This window comes from Podarcis raffonei, chromosome 12, assembly GCF_027172205.1.
Source record: "Podarcis raffonei isolate rPodRaf1 chromosome 12, rPodRaf1.pri, whole genome shotgun sequence".
NCBI classification, from domain to species: domain Eukaryota; kingdom Metazoa; phylum Chordata; class Lepidosauria; order Squamata; family Lacertidae; genus Podarcis; species Podarcis raffonei.
The window spans coordinates 15,214,600-15,236,412 of NC_070613.1; the positions used below are offsets into that span (position 1 = coordinate 15,214,600).

Genomic DNA, 21,813 nt, shown 5'->3' on the forward strand with positions numbered 1-21,813 from the left:
TGCCAAACCAGCTGAAGACAGTTGGGGTGTGTAAATATTTGAACAAATCAAGGACATGCTTCCAGTTCATAGCTGTCAACTTTTCCCTTTTCTTGCAAGGAATCCTATTCGGAATAAGGAAATTTCCCTTAAAAAAAGGGAAACGTTGACAGCTATGTTCCAGTTAAGAATGTATCCTCATAGCAACAAAACATCACTCCACACCCCAAATTCCCCTTCCCCTTTTCATTTTTAAAGAAGACCGGTTTCTTTCTTTCTTTTTCATTTCAAGTGAAATTTAAACACTGATAAAGCACTCGGAGAATCAATCAGCTCAAAACATTTTGCCATGTGATGCCCACTTGAAAAACTTACCGTGTGGCGGCTCCAGCCACGTGGTGAGGCGGTTGTCTGTCGCCTCCAGCCACGAGCTGAGCTGAGTGTTACAACGTTCCTGCAAGCGCTGAGACATCCGAGGAATCAGGGTGTGAACCCACCCTGCATTCTCTGCTGTTGGGCAAAAGAAACATTGCTCTTATCAGACTGTTATACAAATCAGCTCAGGAGATGTGTTGAGTTCCAGTTTACCTTTCCTTATGTCTCTGTGTCATACCCCCCATTCATACCCCCATTTCAGTCTTGTTTTTTTTTTTTTAAAAAATCACAGTTGTGTAAGGTATCTATTCTGCATTGCACTTGCAGCAATGAAGCCTCAGACACTCATTGGCTGAGTGCTGTGCAGGGTGGCACAGAAGGCCCAGATGTCTGGGGGAACAAAAGGATTTGCACAGTCCAGCTTCTGTGAGGGAAAGGGAAGGTGTTCCAGTTAGTCCGGTATCAAAGCAAAGCAAGGACAGAGAAGAGGTCCTGAGAGCTAGAGAAGCTAAGGACAGGAAGTCTGATGGCATGGAAGATGAAAAAAGGAAGGTATAAATGGGCCTGAGAAAGGTGAAAAAAGAACAGTAGGTGGGAGGTGAGACTATATGAGGAGAGAAGCAGAGGAGTCAGGTCACTGAGGTAACCAGGGGCTCATCAGAGAGATGACTGAAGAATTTTCACTTAAGATGATGTTAAACTGTGAGCTACATAGGAGGGAGAGAAGAGTACCGGGGAGGTTGTTCAAGAGGAAGGAAGTGGTGCAAAATAGACAATAACATGAAAAGCAGGAACAGGAAGATGGGAAAAAGAGGAGTCAAGAAGTATATACAGCTGGGGCAGAACCACACATAGGGTCAATGGACAAGTAGGGCTATGAACTACTGGCAGGCAGGAAGGCAAGGGAGGCTGCCTAGAGGGCATTGGACAGCCACCTAGAGTCTAGATCCTAATAGAAGTGTGTCATCAGTGTCAACACTGTAACCAGGCAACAAGTACAAGAAGCAGTGAGTTGAGGGACTAAATTTGACTGTAGACTTCTAATTGGCTGCCCTTTCTTGTCAAGAGAGACAGCGAGAAAAAATATATCACCCACTCAGCAAAGCTCTAAAGTAACCTGCCTGAGGTTGGAAGAGGACATTGGGGTGATTCTTTTAGGAACTAAATTAAATGCAACTGTGACTCTAAGCAGTTGGCAGGTTTGATTTGGGATGCAGGGTGCTGCTAGATCATGATAAGCAAATGGTTGGAACCAAAGGGAATTAAAAGACTGCTTTGGTTTAATGGAGTAAATTTCTTTCAGCACTTGAGCCGTTGTCAGCACAAGGCAGACAATGTAGTTAACTTTTTAAACTGTAGGTTCCACAAATGCTAAGGGTCAGCTTTGCTGCTACACCAATTTGACATTTGAAAGAAAAAGATGGTGGAGTTATGATTCATCCAGATACTAATAAGGACTCTGACTCAGTTTTGAACGCTGGAGCATAGCGCTGAAGCATATGGATAAAGTAGAAAGGAAAGGAAAGAACATGGAATTAGCTGAAGGCTTAGAATCATACTTTTGATACTTCTCTTTCTGGAAATTACTGCCAAATCGAAAGAATACTTTAGCCCCAATCAGGTTTCATTAATCGTAGTTCAATGCACACCACCCTGTCCACTGTGACCCTCCAACCTGGAGCAGGAAGGTCTGCAAATGCCACTTGTAAACTTGTTCAGTTGAATGTGGTTGCACTGTCCCTTGTGATCAGTTGCAGGGAATGCAACCCCCCTTCAAACCTTCCCACTCAATGTCAGTCAAAACTGGGCTTGTGCTGCCTATGACTTACTAGGTTGGAAACAGGGGAGCACAGGGGGTATACATATTCTGGGCCCCAGTCCAACAAGGGCCCCAGACTCTTAGCTTTCAATAATAACAATAATAGTAATAAGCTGATCGGACTCCTAGGAAGAAAGTTAGAAAGCAAACTGTGAAGGCAATGTTCAGATGCTTATTAGGAAGATAAGATGCTGCTGCTAAGGGTGCTTATTCATTCAATCAATCACTGTTGCTAAGTGATCTGGGTAAGGAATGCTGGTGGAGTGGGAGGGTGTTACCCAGAGCAGCAGAAAAAAACAAAAGCAGAAGACACTCATTGTTTCTGTTAGTGTGATGCTGGACAGGGGATGAGAGCCTGTCTGTGTAGTGAGGTATGTCTGCTTAAGGACTTTCCTCTGTGTCCACATTCTTTCATTCACTCCCCAAGTATGCGGCCTTTACAGTGTAAAATACAATTGCTGGCTTTGGTACGCTTTACTTAGAAGTAACTCCCTTGGATAAATGAGGCTTCCTTTCTACTGAGAAAAAATCACAATATTGCAATGCTCCACTCTCCTTGAGTTTCCATTTTCCCCACTCAGCCACTGCTTGTCTGCCTGTCATCACTGGTTTGCTTTTTATTAATATATAGAAATATAAAATAAAATAAAATAAAATAAAATATAAAATAAACCAGCAAATACAAATACAGAATTAGGAAACACCTTACAGCTGCAGCAAGTTAAAAGTTCTGTAATCTTCACATTAATGCAGGGATACTTTTTTGTTTATCAAGGCTGGCAAAATGTGTGTGTGTGTTTTGCTAAAAGTATTACAGTATTTGTTTCTACCTGTTGTATATTTTTATCTCCTCAGCTTTGATTCGGGTTCAAAGATGCCCTTCCATGCAATCTGCATGGAAATGTCAGCCCCTTTTCTTTAGAAAGATGTGACCCTGAATGCACAAATTGTGCTACCTGTGCGGGCCACCCCAAATGTAACAATGCTGGCCTGTGCAACCAGAGCCTTAAAACATCCTAGGTGGGTCACCAGTCTCCCCTGATACACTCCCGGAAGTGATGTGTGCCCATCAGCTATATGGAATAGCTCTTAAAGCTGCCTTTGAGCAGGCTTGATGTGGGTTGTGCGACAACACTGCACACAGGTCTAGGAATGTGAGAAGACAGAGATGGTATTTTCTGAAAACAGCTTGTACTTTTTTGTCCAAACCTTTGCAGAGGCAGTTTCAGTTCAGAAGTACCCCTGCTTTGGGGGGATATCTGAGATTTATGACTTCCTGAAAATAAAAAAGCGTATAGGAATACTGACTTAAGCAACTTTACTGCACTGTACTAGTGACCTTAATATATTGGGACTGGCGATACCAAGGTATCGCTTTATCGCTGATTATGGTTCATCAGATTTTCTGACATCTGAGCTATAAATTAAATGGAAAGTACATTTGTAATGTGAAGTCCATGTCTACTTACTTAATCTAATCAAGACTCAAATACTTGCTTTAGCAGGCTAATAGCCTCTTGAAGAAACATGGGGCTGTTCCACATTTCATTTACGTGATGGATGGGATGGGGAGATGGATTAAATAGCGGATGAGCACCTTGGGATGAGAAGGAAAGCGACTGCGCTAGGCTGTATTGTGGGTATTTCAGCTACAATTAGGCCTTTTTCAAAAACCACAAAATTTAGTCTCTCAGTGGTAAGCTGTTATCATTTATTATTGTTTACCAGCCAACTGCACACGGTTGTGATATAAAAAGAGCCCTGAAGGATCAGGTTGCGAGTACATGCAGCCTTATATCCTGTTTCCAACAGGGGGGGGGGACAAAATCTCTCTCTCTGCAACTCACAATTAGGCAACTGCTCTTCTCTTTTGCTTGCCCCAGCATCTTGCAGTCAGAGATATACACCATCTGAGGTTTCATTTAGGCATCATTACCTCTGTGTCACATATTCAGGCTGTGAGTGTTGCTCCTCATGTAAAAAAAAAAAATATATAGCAGCATCTATATACAAAGAGGGACGCAGGTGGTGCTGTGGGTTAAACCACAGAGCCTAGGACTTGCCGATCAGAAGGTTGGCGGTTCAAATCCCCGCAACGGGGTGAGCTCCTGTTGCTCGGTCCCTGCTCCTGCCAACATAGCAGTTCGAAAGCACGAAGTACAAGTAGATAAATAGGTACCGCTCCGGCGGGAAGGTAAATGGCGTTTCCATGCGCTGCTCTGGTTTACCAGAAGCAGCTTAGTCATGCTGGCCACATGACCTGGAAGCTGTACGGCGGCTCCCTCGGCCAATAAAGAGAGATGAGCGCCGCAACCCCAAAGTCGTCCGTGACTGGACCTAATGGCCAGGGGTCCCTTTACCTTTATAGACAAAGAGAGATATCAGTAATCAAGGTTTGTGAAACTTTAATAAATCTGCTGTGGGGACCCTAAAAGTGTGAGTGCATGGGGGGGGGAGTCTGTAAATCCCCAAAGCTGCCAAATGGCAACTGAGCATGCTCAGTAGCCATGGAATGTTTGCTGACTGGGTGAAGTATGGAAGCTGGAAGTGGGGAGACAAAATGGACTGGAGCAGATAGAATCCAGAGCAGGGAGCACTCCACAGTGCCACTTTCAGTTTCAGGTCCCATTTGCTGCAGCTAATAGCCATTGATACACCCAAGGCAGGATTCAATCACATAGTGGCAAATTCAGATTGCGCAATAATGCTTGATTGGAAGGAAGGGATTGCGCAACAAACACGCTTCTCCTAAAGAGCGGCGTTTTTGCAAGAAGGACAGTGATAGGGGAAAAAACTAGAAAAGTGTGAAAGAACACTTGCTTTGATGCAACACCATCTAGCTGCACCACAAACGAATCAGAACAAATGCTCATTGGGTAGTTGACACCATATATCTCGTTGCAGACAAATCAGGGTGAATGCTCAATAAACAGAACATGTGGACGTACCCGTTCTCCAAAGAAATAAAAATGCAATAAACTCCTAAGCAACTTCTAAAGCCAATTTAGCCCATAGCAGCGAATTCCTTAAGTTGGTTGTGGAGTAAGTGCTTCCTTTTGTCTGTTCATTAATTTTCCTTGGGTAGTTAAAGTTCTAGTATTGTAAGACGGAAAGACAGAATCTCTGACCCCATATGTACTATATATTGAAAGCAGAATCATAGCACTTTAAACAGACAGGAGAAGTGTAATTTATTGAGGGTGATGAGAGCTGTTAGGAGACCCTTATTTCCCGCACAGAATGGCTTATGCATCGAACCATCTTCCCAGGAAACTCTGGGCCACAGCTCAGTGGTAGAGTGTCTGCTTTGCATTCAGGATATCACAGGTTCAATCCCTGGCCTCTCCAGGTTGGGCTGGGAATAGCCCATTGGAAAACCTGGACAGCCAATAGCAGTCAGTGTAGACAATACTGAGTCAGATAGGCCAATGGTTTGATTCAATATAAGGCAGCTATGTTCTTATGCCTGGGTTTGCAGTGCATTATCTTTTCAGAGGCACCAACTGGCCTTGTTTTATCTCTTTTCCTAGCATTTGATGCAAGCACCAAATGTTAGCTTGGGAGGTGGGTGGGTCTTTTTTTTTTTTAATACTCCCATGAAAACGTAAATTGAATGATTTCTCCATTGCTATCATTTACATTTTAATGAGTTCTAAAACTGAAATGGAACAAGTCAAATGAAATCAGTATATAAACCACTATTTTTCATTAGAATTGGAATTATGCAAAATATTATGGTCGCTCTTGACAAAAGACATTATCTAGCTTCAAAACAATGTGTAGGAACAATAAATTTTCTTAAGTATCCACACTCTATAAAAAAAGGACACCGGTTTTGGCAGTATTGCAAAAAATGAATGAGACTGAAAACACCTTTTCCTAGCCAGCTAGGAGAGCTGTTAAAGATGAAAAATGGGAAATCTGTTTTCAGGTTGTGTGACCATGAACTCAAATGCTATTGATAATCCTGCCTTTGAAAGGCACATGTTGCCTTAACTCTGTCCCTCCCTTTCGTAGAACTGTTATCAAGGCACTCTGTGCTAGTTCCCCACAAATTCTCCATGGATGAAGTTTAATTCTGAGACCTGAATCAATTTTGGAAATCAAGCAGAATGATGTGCGCGCTCTCTCTCTCTCTCTCTCTCTCTCTCTCTCTCCCTCCCTCCCTCCCTCCCTCCCTTTTGCATTTCTTTTACATTATTATTTTTTGCTTTTTTTACCCAAAGCCCTACAGAAATCATTGGGACTCCCATACTATCATCCAGCAAACCCTGGGTGAGACCAAGGTGTTGGTGCTGACCTTTAAAGCCCTAAACGGCTTCGGTTCAGTATACCTGAAGGAGCATCTCCACCCCCATCATTCTGCCCGGACACTGAGGTCCAGCGCCGAGGGCCTTCTGGCGGTTCCCTCACTGCGAGAAGCCAAGTTACAGGGAACCAGGCAGAGGGCCTTCTCGGCAGTGGCACCTGCCCTGTGGAATGCCCTCCCACCAGATGTCAAAGAGAAGAACAACTACCAGACTTTTAGAAGACATCTGAAGGCAGCCCTCTTTAGGGAAGCTTTTAATGTTTAACAGACTACTGTATTTTGATACTTTGTTGGAAGCCGCCCAGAGTGGCTGAGGAAACCCAGCCAGATGGGCGAGGTATAAATAATAATAATAATAATAATAATAATAATAATAATAATAATAATAATAATATCAAGCTCATCACTCTCCAATCTGGTTCCCTCCAGATGTTGCTGGACCAATTCCCATGAGATGCAGCCGGCATGTCCAACGATGGGAGCTGTCAACCAACAACACTGGAGAGTACCAGGCTGGGGAAGACTCACCCAGCCCAACATCCTGTTTCTTACAGTGGCCAGTCAGATGCCTCAGGAAGCTCACAAGAAGGGCATGAAGCTACATAATTGTCTTCTTTTGCTTGTGCCCCTTCTCCTCCTCCAGCAAGTGATATTTAGTGAAGATGGGCGTTCTACTTAATCATCATCTTAATTTCTACATCCACCCCCTGTAATGTTTAAGTGCACTCACTCATATCAGGAGCACACCCTTTTGCTTATTTCTCTGCTCTGCCATTGGCAGCCAATGACATGCAGTGGGAACTAGTAGTCTTGATGGTTAGACAGAGTACCAAATACAGTGGTACCTTGGGTTACAGATGCTTCAGGTTACAGATGCTTCAGGTTACAGACTCTGCTAACCCAGAAATAGTACCTTGGTTAAGAACTTTGCTTCAGGATGAGAACAAAAATCGCGCGACAGCAGCGGGAGGCCCCATTAGCTAAAGTGGTGCTTCAGGTTAAGAACAGTTTCAGGTTAAGAATGGACCTCCAGAACAAATTAAGTTCTTAACCCGAGGTACCACTGTACCAAGTGCAGCGGGAGATGCCTGTTGCCCTCATATTCTGCTTGCAGACTTCGCATAGGCAGCCTGATTGTCCTTCAAGGGAATGCAGGATTAGGCCGCCTTTGGTCTGATCCAGCAGGGCCATTATCTCTTATGCGCTAAGGAAATTCACCAGGCATTGCACAATGCTTCCAAGCGCTTCTTTGCTTGGAAAAAGGGGGAAACGGGAAAATCCAATTTTTGCGGCCAGTTGCACATTCCGCACCTTTCCAATGCTTTCGCAGGATTGTAGCATACGCTATGGCTGTGAGTTCTAATGAATGGCAGGATTATGCACTAGCTTTGCACACCCTTGGCGTTAAGTGAGGTTTCTCACACAATGTGTGGCACTCAAGTACAGACAGCCAACTTCAAAAACCCCCACATGTCTGGTTGGCAGAGTGCACAAGATTACTGCTTATCTTTTTTAATGCATAAAAAGGAGTCAGGGAACAAGGCAGAGCGACTCCACCCTGGTGTCTCCACACGAAGCTTCCTGCTGATGTCCGTGCATGAAAAGACAAAGTAAATTTTGACACGATGAGGTGAGGGAATAGGATTAAAGCTCAGGTGAGCAAACATAACTGGCAATCCCAGAACAAATTTAAAGAAACGCGTATTTGAATGTGAAATCAAAATTACGGCTCATCCCCCCCGCTCCAAGCTGCATGGTTTGTGATTCTTATTATTATCCGTTTCCGAAAGTCAGGGGACAACGCAACACTGTGGAACTGGTGACACAGCGTCTATCTGGGAGATGCGGCTAATAAGTGTTCTTTCCACAAGAGGTCAGAGGGCTCCTCCCTGCTCTAAGTTTTGAAAATAAACCAAGCTAATTTGGATGTTTTCCTTTTTTAAAAGTTCAAGCCCAGTGTCATCTTTCTCTTTTAAAGCTGTCACTTTGGAAATATAGCAGTGTTTCAATTTAGCAGAGATATATTGAAAGAAGGAGGAACCATGCGCACAATTTTAATGTGTTTTTCAAGGTCTGCTGGTATTTGCTGTATTTGTTTTTAGCTAGAAGAGAAAATGAGATGGGAAACGGAAGGCAGAGCTGGGTGAACGGTTTATAAAATTAGTTTGAACTTCCCCAAACTCAGAGATTTTTATGCATCTCAAACCTCTTAAGAATTTTTTTTTTAAAAAATAATTATTCGGAACCTCTCCTCTTGCTTCTCTATTGTATCTCCAGAGCTCATTCTTTATGAAAGGAAAAACAAAAGACATTTCTGCACTGCTCTAAGCGTCCAGGTGTGTGCACTGCCGGGCATGTTACATGCAATAAGGAAGGAATCAGGGGTGTGACTTTTAGAGCTGTTTCTTACCCCCAGGGAAACTTCAAGGAATTCATACAAAGTTTCAATTGTTATTTTTTTAAAAATAAGATTCTTTTTCCATATTGAAAGTTACATTTGCTACTCAACAGTTATATTCCAGTTCAACAAAACTAGTGACTTCCCACTCACCCAACACCGATGTTTGTAACCCAAATTACATACAATTGCATTTTAAGGTTCCGTCTTACCTAATTTCATCCTCTTTAACCTGTTTCTTAACATAGTCTGCTATTTTCTTACACTTCAAACCCCGCTGTGCATATAGGAAACAACTTACTAGAAATCTAGGGGAAATCTAGTGGAAGTTGAAGACTTATTTCCATGTTATTTACATCCAGAAAAAAGGTGTTTGCAACCCCACTAATCCATTAAGAAAATCATGGGAATAAAGTCTTGGGTGGGTTTCCCAGCATAAAGTTCTTTCCTGCCAACTTTAGTTGCTGGGCCACCCCATGCCCACTGGCACAAATCAAATTTAGTGTGATGTGCTGGTATATCAGTCAAAAAGTCACAGTTCCATAACACAACAAGCACTGCAGTGCGAAAGGAACACCATTATAAAATGGGGGGAAAGTGCTAGGATAATAATCAAGAAGAAGAAGAAGAAGAGTTTGGATTTGATATTCCGCCTTTCACTCCCTTTAAGGAGTCTCAAAGCGGTTAACGTTCTCCTTTCCTTTCCTCCCCCACAACAAACACTCTGTGAGGTGAGTGGGGCTGAGAGACTTCAAGAAGTGTGACTAGCCCAAGGTCACCCAGCAGCTGCATGTGGAGGAGCGGGGACGCGAACCCGGTTCCCCAGATTACGTGACTACCGCTCTTAACCACTACACCACACTGGCTCTCCAAGAAAACCAACACACTATTTCCCAATTCAGGTAGGTGGCTGTGTTGGTCTGACACAGTGCTAACTTCAGTTTTCCAAAGCAGGTGACTTTGTAGAAAAAAAATGAAAAGCACAAAACTCGAAACTGCTAGATTTATTTTAAATTGCAGGACTACAAATACAACAGTCTTTGACTATGTTTCTCAAATACAAAAAATAAATAAATGTTTTAGCGCACAAATAATTTTGAATTGTGGGATTGTGGAATCTGGGGAATTGTGATGTTAAAATTTAAGTTTCTTAAAAGTTCCAGTTTCAGGCACTTCAACATCTCATTTTGTGTGCCTTTTCCTTTGCAGTTCCTCCAGGTCACTTACTGATGCTTGGGCACATTAAATTGATATAGTTGCCAAGCCAACTAGTCTCTTTTGCAACATTGTTGAGTTTTTTTTAATATACATTTTTGCTTCGAGAAACTGTATTCACCACCTTCCGCTGATACTGGAAGTTTGAGAAAGATCCTTAGAACAACAGAAATGTTAGGCACATTATCCAGGACTTTTGGTTGTAGTAAGAAGAGAAGCGCTCCTTGTGGAAGCGTAGACTTTGGAAGTATTCAAGCTCTTGCTGTAAGTTCACAGCACAGATCTTCAGCATCAATATCTTTGTTTTCATTGTGCATCAATGGTTTCTCCATATTCTTGCAGGTCTTAAGGACCTCTCCAGTAGACTTTTTTTGTTGCTGTTGATACTGTATATATATCACAGAAGAAGCCAAATAGGGAATTATATTGTTGTGGCTGTTAGAACCTCTCTTCAGCAGATTGTATGGCCATGTCTCAGGCATAGTAAAAACCTACTTTGAATTTCTGCTTTGGTCTTGCCATGCCCCTTCTCATATTCAAACTGCTGTTTCTTTCTCCTATGCTTTTATCTAGTATGTTCTGTTCAAAGTTTGGTAGTATTTCTAGCTCCTTTGCAATGTCAGTAGCATCTATTAAAACTTGTTGAAAACGCTCATTACTCGCAGCCCATGGGGTAATTCTTGGTCACTTGCAATTGGCTTGTAGCTGAATTTAAATCAGCTTCCATATTTTGTAATAGCTTGCTTGTAAGACTGACTTCAACAAGGATGTTGTACCATGTAACAAGGGATACCGCAAACTTACAAATTTCATCAGCAAGGGGTTAGCTTCAATTTGAGAAGTATTTCCAGATAAACCTTGTAGGCTGTTGTCATCAAAGATCTCCATTAAAGCATATATAGACAACCAGTATGGTCTCCCGGTGGTTTCAAAGCATTGATCCGACTCCCCCATCTTGTTTTGCTCAATGGCTTAACAGTTATGTCTAAATCTGATATACATGGCTAGCTAAAACTTGCCAATGCTGAGTCAATGCAGAGAAATAAGTATAGACTGAACCAAATTGAAGAAACTTGATTAGGAAGTGACTGTAAGATTTAAAATTTAATGCATTAGCATAGCCTTCATTCAACTCTACAGTCTATCTGTTTCATATATACATTTAAAAAACCCAATTCTAATGTATGAATTACTTCAAAAATGATAAAATTCTTCAAAATATAAAAATAAAATATTATCAGAAATTCATAAGACAGAACAGAAACTTTGACCCTCAAAGGTTAGCACTGCTCCCTTCTGAGATCTGCACCCTAGGCAGCTGCCTAGTTGCCTAATGATAGCCCTGCTTGTGAAGAAGGCAGGGAAGGAAAGAACTTGCAACAGTGCTGGAAGCAACTCCATCTCTGATAAGACTAGAAATTGTGGACATCCAGTGAAGCTGAATGTTGGAAGATTCAGGGCAGATAAAAGAAAGTAACTATGTGCTGCATGAAGACGTGAACTATGGAACTGACTCCTGCAGGGATGGCCACCAACTTGGAAGGTTTTGAAAGAGGACTGCACAAATTCATGGAAGACAGGGCCAGCAATGGCCACCAACCATGGTGCAGGAGGGAGTTAGAGATGGCTTTTGTGCTGTTTCAAGATGTATGGAACTGCTGCAGTCAAGAGGAGAGCCAGGGCCGTCTTAAGCATACCCGGCGCTGTGGTGCAAATATCCCTCCAGCGCCCCTCCCAGCAACTCCAAAACAAGGGAGGGGGTGGTAGAAAATGTCCTCTGCCTCCCCCACTGTCCCAATCCCTGGCGTGGTGGTGGTGATCAAGCAGGAAAACGTGCTGGCGGACATGCTCTCCAGAGTCAGGGCACCCGAGAAGGCAGCCCGGGAAGGCTGTGTGCCGCCTTTCAACAGGAAGCAGGAGGAGGACAACGACCAGGAGCAGGGTCGTCTTCAGCAGATGCAGAGGCTTAGGAGGCGCAGCTTCCTCTGTGGGCATCGCTCTCCGGAGGCTTGGGAAGGAAGCTACACACCTGCCAGCCAGCCATATAGTTGGTGGGGCACAGCTGGAGGGCGTGCAAGGAAAGGGGAGGCTGCTGGCAAAGCTCCCACCTTCGCTAGGGCACCCCTGAGAGACCGGCGCCCTGGCTCAACGAACCAGTAACACCAATGGGAAAGATGGCTCTGAGCAGAGCAAACCACAGTGGCTTGGTTGGGTTGTGGGGGAACACTGTGGCTTGCTTGGTTCCCAATTGCAGCATCTCTGCACAGATTGAAGGAGTTAGGAAATGGAATTTGAAAGGAATTTCTAAAGGAAAGGGGGTGATAAAAATATTGCTTCTCCCACCTTTGCCCATAAGCCCCCCAAAACTCATTAACCTTTTCCTGTCTCCTACCCATGCAAGAAAATAACTGAAAACACCGTTCTGCATTTGCAGCCTGCAGATAGGACTGCAAAAGCAGGGCGGCATTCTTCTCAGATCTAAATCCACCTTTTAGTGCCCTTCAATAATCACCAAAGAGGGTTCATTTGCTGCTGCAAGCTTTTTTTTAGAAAAATAAATCAGCAAAACCACCGCCACCCCCCGCATTTTGGCTCAGCCCTACTTATTTGTAAGACTTTATGATGTCAATGTGAAAAATCTTTGCTGTGTGCTCCACAGCTGTGCAAAAATTCCGTTTCCACCTTTGTGGATTAACATCAAAGTCACGTGCATCAAGAGGGTTTCTCCCTCCATTTATAAAACAGAATGGAACTGAGAGAAACATCAATAGCATTTTTATTTCAACATAGCAAGTGATTTATTTATTTATTTTAAAAAACCCCAAAAATCCAGGCAAAACTCAAGAGTGCATAACAACTACACATGGTGATAAAAAAGAATGGCAAACACGAAAGGTCAAAACAACGTGATATTTAAGCTCAAAAGTTGGTACTGAACTGTGAAACGAATTGGGGGGGGGGGGAAGGAGAGCTCCTCTTTCTAGCTTTCAATGAGGAACTCTTCCCCTATTTGCAGAGATCATAATGAAGCTTCCCGTCTGCCATTCATTAGAGCAGAGATGGGGAATGTCTGGCCCACAGGCCAAATGCAACCTGTCATGGCTCTCCAGGGTTTGGGGCAGATGTTTACCCCAGCCCTACCTAGAGTTGCCAGGGCTTGGACCTTCTGTTTCTAGAGAATGTGATCTACCACAAAACTTCAGCTCTTTCTTCCCTTGCCTTCAACAACTTGGTTAGATGCATAGCACCAAGACACAAAGGGACAATACAGGAGAACTTCTACCTTCGTAAGGTGATGTACTATATACTTGCTCTGCAACTGATCCAATTATGCCATCAACAAATCTGAGGCCCTTCTCCAGTGTGGTGTAGTGGTTAAGAGCAGTAGACTTGTAATCTGGTGAACCAGGTTCGCTTCCCCGCTCCTCCACATGCAGCTGCTGGGTGACCTTGGGCTAGTCACACTTCTTGAAGTCTCTCAGCCCCACTCACCTCACAGAGTGTTTGTTGTGGGGGAGGAAGGGAAAGGAGAATGTTAGCCACTTTGAGACTCCTTCGGGTAGTGATAAAGGTAAAGGTAAAGGGACCCCTGATCATAAAGCGGGATATCAAATCCAAATTCCTCTCCCTCCTCCTCTTTTCTGTGCTTCCGTGCCAAGAGATTTGTGCCAGGTGGGAATGAGGGATGGGATCTTATCATTGGTGGCCCTCCTTTGGTGGCCATTTTGTTGCCTGCTTTGAAAATAATAGTATTTCAGCAGGACATTGCATTTTGCAAAAACAAAACAAAACAGTTTTGCCTCTTCGAATGACTTTTGAAATCTTTCCTCTGCTTTTTGTGCCATGATCGTCTTTTTTTTTACTATATTGTACTATGTGTTAAAGACTTGTGAATCACCCTTACTACATCTTGAGTAGAGTGGTTTACACACCCACCCACCATAGAAGTGCAATTAAGTAAACAAAAATGCTATAATTCAAAGAAGAAAGCCTTTTTAATGCCGTCAAAACAGATCCACTGGTGCTTCTCTCCCCCCAGCTTTAACAACGTAAAACAGCAAGGCAGAGCCAAAAAATGCTCAGATGATATACTTTTATCTGAGACACGAGAGAGAACACAAAACCCCACAGGGAGGGAAGCTTCTGAACCCCAGTGAAGAAAAAAAAATTCCCCAAACTCAGCACATCGAACTAGGCAGTGAGAGCTGATGAAACCCCAAGTGACTGTTAGCGAAGGCAGGCAAATGTTTCAGTATCTGTAGGCTAGAGGGGGGTGGGAAATGGAGACAGAGAAGGGAGGCAGATGCCAGCTCTGTCAGCGAGTAGTTCATGGAGGAGAAACTGGGCTAAGGCTCCATTGGGACCTGCCAGCCAGCTCTTGCAGCTGGATCAATGATGCTATAAGAGGGAATGAGGCAAAAAAAAAAAAAAAAGAACAGAAAAAGGAAACCGAGTGTCATGGCAAAGGGATCTTTTAAAAATATCACAGTACCAGCCCTTGAACTATTTTGGCTACGGCATCTCTGCCGCCTTTGTTACTTGTCGGGGGAGAGAGAGAGAGAGGCTAGCCCGTCGCCATGGCGACACGGCTCACGAAAGAACCATAGGAAAAGTAAGAATCCCTTACAGTTCCTGAGCCTGTTAAGCCCTGGCTGTTCCCAGGCCCCTTAAAGCCCATTGAAAATGCTAACTTGTTAGTCGGAGGGAAGGATGGCAGGGTAGCGAATCCAAGTGCATAATTAACACAGCCAGAAAAGCGGCAACCCAGCAGCGCTAAAGAATGCAATGTTAACATTCCTGAAAATAGAAGGCAAATGGAGCCTTGAGTGGGAGCCAGTTTTCTAGGCAGAAAGAGATCTGCTTAGAGGTGTCCCCCCCTCTTTTTACACTCAGCATACGTATCAAATGAGAGGGAGACAATTAATGAATGTGGCCTGAAATTAAGGATCAGGTAAACTGCGCTCAATATTTGGTGTGGATCTTCATCAATATATATTTTTTTTACAAAAGTTGGGTGCCACCCCCACTCTCTGCAAGATTCCAGAGGGTTTCAGGCACTCGGCTTTGGAGGATTGAGAGACAGCGGAGAATATGGTTTATTCACCTATTTATATCTCAGTCTGCATGGAGGGAGTCCAAATCTTACAACAATGCAGCTCCAGAGTCCAAGGCATCTCTCTTAGCCAGCCTTCAGCCAGCCTGCCCAAGATGGTTCCCAGTCTTTCTTTCCCCCTCTTCTTCCCAGAACACCTTGCTTAAAAAAATCTCTTTTCCAGTCACTTCAAACATACACTCTCATCAACTTGGTGCCATCTGTTTCCCCAGGCCAAAGCATTCTCCTCAGATGGCCCTTGTTAACAGATGGTCATGTTAACAGATTTGTTCTTCACCAGGCTAGCCAGGCTGGTTTTCAGTAAACCATTCTAGGGATTCCCTGCCTGGCACAACTCTGCAGCTTGTACTTCCATGCATATCTCAATTAATCAAAATCCTACTATTTATTAATTTCTAGGGTTTAGGGGGTCCCTCCCCCAAATATATAACTATAGAGATATAAGTGAGAACAGTCTTCCTCAACCAGGTGCCCTCCAGACATTGCAGGACTACAACTCCCATCAGCCATCTCTGGCTTCATCATGGCCAAGTGCAGACACACCTGAGCTGGAAGGTGACAGGGCAGGGATGGGAGTCTTGCCCTCCCCTTTATCAGTAGATAAAGACCTAAGCCACATTCATGCCATGTGATTGAAGTGCCATGCTACCACTTTAAAGAGTCATGACTTCCCCCAGAGAATTCTGGGAGGTGTAGTTTGCTAAGGGTGCTGAGTGTTTACACACACACACACACACACACACACACACAGGAGGCCCCCATTTCCTTCAGAGAGCCACAATTGTTGGAGTTCCCTGCAAAGGGGGATTGGTTGTTTAGCCACTCTGGGAATTGTAGCTCCATGAGAGGAATGGTGGTTGCCTAAGAATTCTCTGCACCCTTAGCAAACTACAGCTCCCAAGATTCTTTGGGGGAAGCAATGGCTGTGGCATCACAGTGCTTTAAGTGTATGGTGTGAATGTGGCCTTAGATAAACCCTGAGAAGGGAGAAGCGGTCATATAACTGAGAAGCTCTGTAGCCTACAATGCCAGCAACTGGAACCATTTACTACCCTGAAGGAGGAACACAGAGAAGCAAAAGAGGAAAATGTTCTGGACTCTGAGGGGAGAGAAGTAAGGTAAGAATTTTGAGTGGCAGAACTCCACAGCTCTGTAGAGGGAGAGTGGAATGAACTTAGGGGGTGCATAAGGATTAATTAAATGAAGTGACCAAACTACATTATTTGAAAGCTAAGGCCTGACAAGAGAAGAAGCTGACATTAGCTGCAGGGATAACAGCCTCACCAGATCTCCTCTAAAACCCCTAGGCAGACTCTGAAAGAAACTCAACTGCTTAAAGTTGCCAGGCATCTATTAAAGTGAATGTTAATTGTAACAGAGTTGAAATAAATTTCAAAAAATTAAAAAATTGTCCAGTAGCACCTTAGAGACCAACTAAGCTTGTTCTGGGTATAAGCTTTCGTGCACATGCACACTTCTTCAGATACACTGAAACAGAAGTCACCAGACCCCTATAATATATATAGTGGGAGTCAATCACCCATCTCCTACTACCCTTCTGAGAAAAACCCCACCCCACCCTCCCACTATATATAAGGGTCTGGTGACTTCCGTTTCAGTGTATCTGAAGACTTGCACATGAAAGCTTATACCCAGAACAAACTTAGTTGGTCTCTAAGGTGCTACTGGACATTTTTTAAAATTTTTATTTATTTATTTCGACTGCATCAGACCAACATGGCTATCTACCTGAATCTGTAACAGAGTTATTTCACTTATAGTTTATTCATTTCTTACTTTTATGTAGCACCTTTTCTTCCAATTAGTTCAGGGTGGCACACATGGTTCTGCCTTCCCCATTTCATCCACACAACAACCCTGTGAGGTAGATTAGGCCGAGAGACAGTGACTGGCCGAAGGTCACACAGTGAGGTACATGGATGAGTGAGGACTCAAACGTGGTCTCCGAGGTCCTAGTCCAACACCCCAACATTTATACCACATTGGGTCACTATTTCCCCTTGGTGAAATAGTTATTTTAACCCATTGCTTAACCTTGGGATGCAGGAGGCTAGAGATATACTGTATAAAAATAATTACACACACAGAGAGAGAGAACATATGGAGCCACACTGCGGTGCTGAAACCTTAAGACCTGTCTGCTCCCTAAATACAGCAAACCAATAATACTTCCTTCTACAGCTGATAATCTTCACAGGAAAAAATATGATCTCTCTCCTCTTGCAAATCAACATAATCATGCCTTGCCTTCTTCAGAGCTTGCTTTCATTAGGAATCAGCAGCTCAAGAGGCAGAGCTGCAGTATTTACTGTGCTTTCTGTTGTGGTGGCTTTATGAAATTCATCTCTCGGAATAAGGAGACGGTGACACTGGGAGGGCTGGGGAAATGCAAATCATTATCAGCTGCTGCTGTCGCCTTGTTAGCATCATAGCAATTTATTCAAGGCAGAACTTTTCTCTCTTTTTCTTTTGATGGAAGTAGCCATCTGAATACTTAGGGCAATTTGCAGGCTGGTGAAATAACATTGCCTTTTACTCACTGCTCTTCCGCTGGCAGGGGATAAAACGTTGACAGGGAAGGAGGTGGAAGAAAGGGAATAACTTGCCTAGAGGATCGCATTGTATTATGTTGGGGAGGGTACCTTGGGGGGGAGGGCGCAATTCATAATTAACTTGCTGTAATTAATACACACTCAACATAAAAATTGCACACACAAAACACAGCCATTTCTATGGTCCAAGGAATGAGGGAGGGAACTGGACTCTCTCGCCTCTCCATAAGCCAGAACTGCCTCCAGCCAAACAGAAAAACACCTCCTTTTGCCCAAACTCAAGAACCTCCCTTTGATGTACTGATGACTGGTCATCATCACCTTTGTACTCCTTAATGGCTCCCCCTCAGGTAATGCCCTGGTCTGGAAAATAAGCTTAGTCTGCCTTTTTACACTGCTAAATCCAACCACCTGTTAACTCACCTTCTTTCTCTAAACACTGATTAAACCCCAACACCCAGGAATCTAGGGGGAGGCAGGGCACCCATAAACCCAGGGGAATCAGGGCACCCACATACCTTTCACAATTTCCAAGGAACAGTAAGTTTGTTGAGACATTTTTTGTCTCGCCCTCAGTTTTGATCTTCCTGCGGTAGCTCTGGAGCAGCAATTGCACCACATCCAAGTCCTTTCCCCTGTCAGCTGCTATCTGCTGAACAACTTACAGCTGGGAGGGGACCCAGCAGCCTGTAAGAAATCTGGCTGTGGGCCACATTTGGACCTGCCCACCTCCAGTAAAAAATGATAATAATACATAGACTTCTTGAATTTCTTTGCTGCCTTTTGAACGAAGAAACTATCAAATCAATTGAGTAAGCCTTGACACTTTCCATTGCCTTTCTACAGTTGATACAAATGCCTAAGACTTATACAATAATAGAATTATTATTATTTGGAAGGCCATTATAGAGTCCTGCAGATGTTGTGGACTTCATCAGCCCCAGCCAGCATGGCCACTGAGCAGGGATGATGGACATGGGAATTCAACTATCCGTGGTTCATTGTGTCACAAAACAAAGCAATAAAAGGCTTTTAACAAGAAAAGAAGTGACATACTTCCTGGACAGCCCCTTTCTTTCCCATCTAATAAAAACTAGACACTATTCTGTGACCTTTCAAAAGATTTACACAACAATCCTAAAATAATTAGGCTGGCAGAGTAATAATGATATGATGCACGAGCCACTAGCCATTTGTTGTTATGCCTTTGATTAACATCATATTGACATTTTCAAGCCGATACAAAACAATGCTTAATTACCATTCTCTTATTGTAAGGAGTTCTGCCATTTTGGGGGATGTGGAAACAATAAATCACAAGCGAGAATGTTATAGCATCATCACGTTTTCCCATATGAGGCATTCTACCTATTGCTATCGCTTTAATGTATATTGCCACAGGACAGAGATAGTTTTATGTTTTTTCTTGTCCACGTAGACAGAAATGGGATTTGATTCTTGAAGGGCCCATAAACCCCTCAGGCAATAGGAATGGGGGAAAGTAGTCAAAAGAGCCCATACTCCATCAAGCAATGGATAGCTCCCATAGAAGCACTAAGCAGTGATAGCTGCAGGAAGAGAAATGTCCTCATCTGAACTCCCAGAAGCTGAAAGCCTTAACCCACATTTCAGCAGCAACATATCTATCGGTATAGATCATTATGTCAGTTTCAGTTTCCCACCTTTTTCATTCTCTAGTTCATTTCATCACATTTCTGCATCAGTTTGCTGGTTGGTTGTGTTTTTTTTTTTTAAAAAAAGAAATTCATCAGCATTTTAGTGTGTATTTTTTGAAATATACACATTTTTTTCCCTATGGGATTTTGCCCACTACACACATTTTTCCAGTTTTCCATAATATAATGGAATTTTTGTGTGCTGCTTCACCAATAAGTGCATTTTATTTCCCCCCGATCTACACATTTCAGGTTGAGAAAATGCATTGCAAAATTCGGAGAAGTGCAGATTTCAAAGGACGGCACAGTGTTTTGACTTGCATATTGCTTCTGAAAGTGCAAATACGGTACTTTCGCAATAAATTCTGAATCAGACTGAATGTGTCCCCCATTCCTATCATATACAATATTTCTTTGACTAATGCCGGGCTAACTCCTTTTAGGACTACTTTGAGGCATTGCACATGAGGTTGCCTGAAAGGCAAAAATATTTTGCCTGGTGGTTGTTGCTATTGGGTGGCGGACGAATACTTAGAAGGAAAAACAAGGACAAGAAGTAATGATGGAGTGGATGTGCCCAGGAACATTTCCTGATGTTGTGATGGATCTTAGTTTGAGCTGATTCATGAGATGTCACCACCAGCTAATCTTCATGGCAAGTGCGAGGCTCCAACCCTACCCACAACTACTTGAAAAATAAATGCATAGCAAGGGTAGCCAACACAGTACCCTCCAGATGTTCTTGCACCAAAACTCCCATCACTTCCTTCAGTTGTTGGCTATGTTGGCTGGGGATGACCCACAACATCTGGCTGGCATGACATTGGCTACCTCTGATCTGTAGGCACTCATCTTGGTTGGAAGCCTCTGAAGCAACCCTTCCAACCAGTATGATGAAGACCCAGCTGAAAGAGTTCCTCAAGGAATGGTATAGGAAAGAGCTCCAAAGCAATTCAAAATAGTTTCCTTTTCTATGTGCTACATTTCTGCAAGCTGTCTTCTCTCGCTTCTCTAAAATGTAGGCCTGATGTTCCAATAATGGTTTTTCCCCCTGCTACGAATTGACTTGGAAAGATCTGTGTGACCTATTCTTTAAGAAGAATATTTTATACAGTGGGGGTGGGGAATCCCTAGTTTGCTACAGTCAAACTACATTAATTTCCCTTTAAAGCTATCTTGCCTTGCTTTAGGCCTCTTAAGTACCCTGTATAAATGAATTAAGAATGACAGTTCCTCTAGCAAGGAGATAGGTGACCATGTTCTTTTCTTGTACAGTACATACTGTGTGAGGAAAAGAGAATAAAAGGCAGCATGTTAACAATGTGCATGTTATTTAAAGGCCTCCCCCCAACCCCTCTGCTTTGTGAAAGCATAACAATTCCAGTGATGTATGCAGAAAGCCTTTGAAACAGAAAAATAGGACTACAGATAACACTAAATTAAGTTCACAGCAATAAATATGCTTAGACCTGTTACTAGCCTGCAGATGTGCAGTGTGAATGAGAAAGGGGGAAAAAAGGGGGGGGAAGGCCATACTTAAAATTTTACATACACATTTATAATGCACCAGGCTCAAAAGCCTAGCCGAGCAAAGGTATTCAAGCGATCCTCTGCAGCGATTGTACACAGGTAACAATGTTCTATAATAAGCTGGCGGTGCTATTGTAATGTGGATGCAATGTGGAGACTCTCTGAGAGCAGGCAGGCAAATTCAAAGTTTCTTTCTGAGGCAACCCCCTCGCTGCACCTGGCACATTCTTATGCTTCCTGCAGATTAAAAAAATAAATAAATCAAGAAAGAAAGCTGGTATAGTATAGCAGACCAACCTACAATATCACACCCTCCAACACTTCTCCCATGAAAATAGGGACATCCTATTATTCCATAATAATAATTTTATTATTTATACCCCACCCACCTGACTGGGTTGTCCTGGTCACTCTGAGCAGCTTCCAACATAACTAAAAAACATTTTATTAAAACATTGAGCATTTCCCTATACAGTCATACCTCGTGTTGTGTTCTGCTCTTGTTACGGACTTTCAGCTTACGAATGCGGCAAACCCGGAAGTGTTTACGTCCGGGTTCGCTGCCCGTGCATGCGCAGAAGCACTCAATCGTGCCATGCACATGCACAGAAGAGGTGCTCTACTTGTGGACTTTTCGGGGTGCGAACGGCACCCCAAAACGAATTAAGTCCACAACTAGAGGTACCACTGTACAGGGTTTCCTTCAGGTGTCTTCTGAAGGTTGTATACTTATCTCCTTGGCTTGAGGGTCCATACAGTCCAACATTTATCCGATGAAAATAGGGACATCCTACCATACCCTCCAATATTTGTCTGATGGAAATAG

The 21,813-nt window shown here is 43.2% G+C and overlaps 1 protein-coding gene across 4 annotated transcripts in view; it reads right to left on the minus strand.

Annotated features, from left to right (window-relative positions):
* Positions 1 to 21,813, minus strand: part of ADARB2 (adenosine deaminase RNA specific B2 (inactive)) — a 370,623-nt gene that overhangs the window by 247,223 nt on the left and 101,587 nt on the right. For 2 of the 4 annotated variants that reach the window (XM_053409687.1, XM_053409686.1), the window contains exon 2: positions 355 to 489. The exons of the other annotated variants lie outside the window; for them this stretch is intronic. In XM_053409687.1, coding sequence (XP_053265662.1) covers positions 355 to 489 — 135 coding nt within the window. The remainder of the gene's footprint in view (positions 1 to 354; positions 490 to 21,813) is intronic. 4 annotated transcript variants of the gene reach the window in all.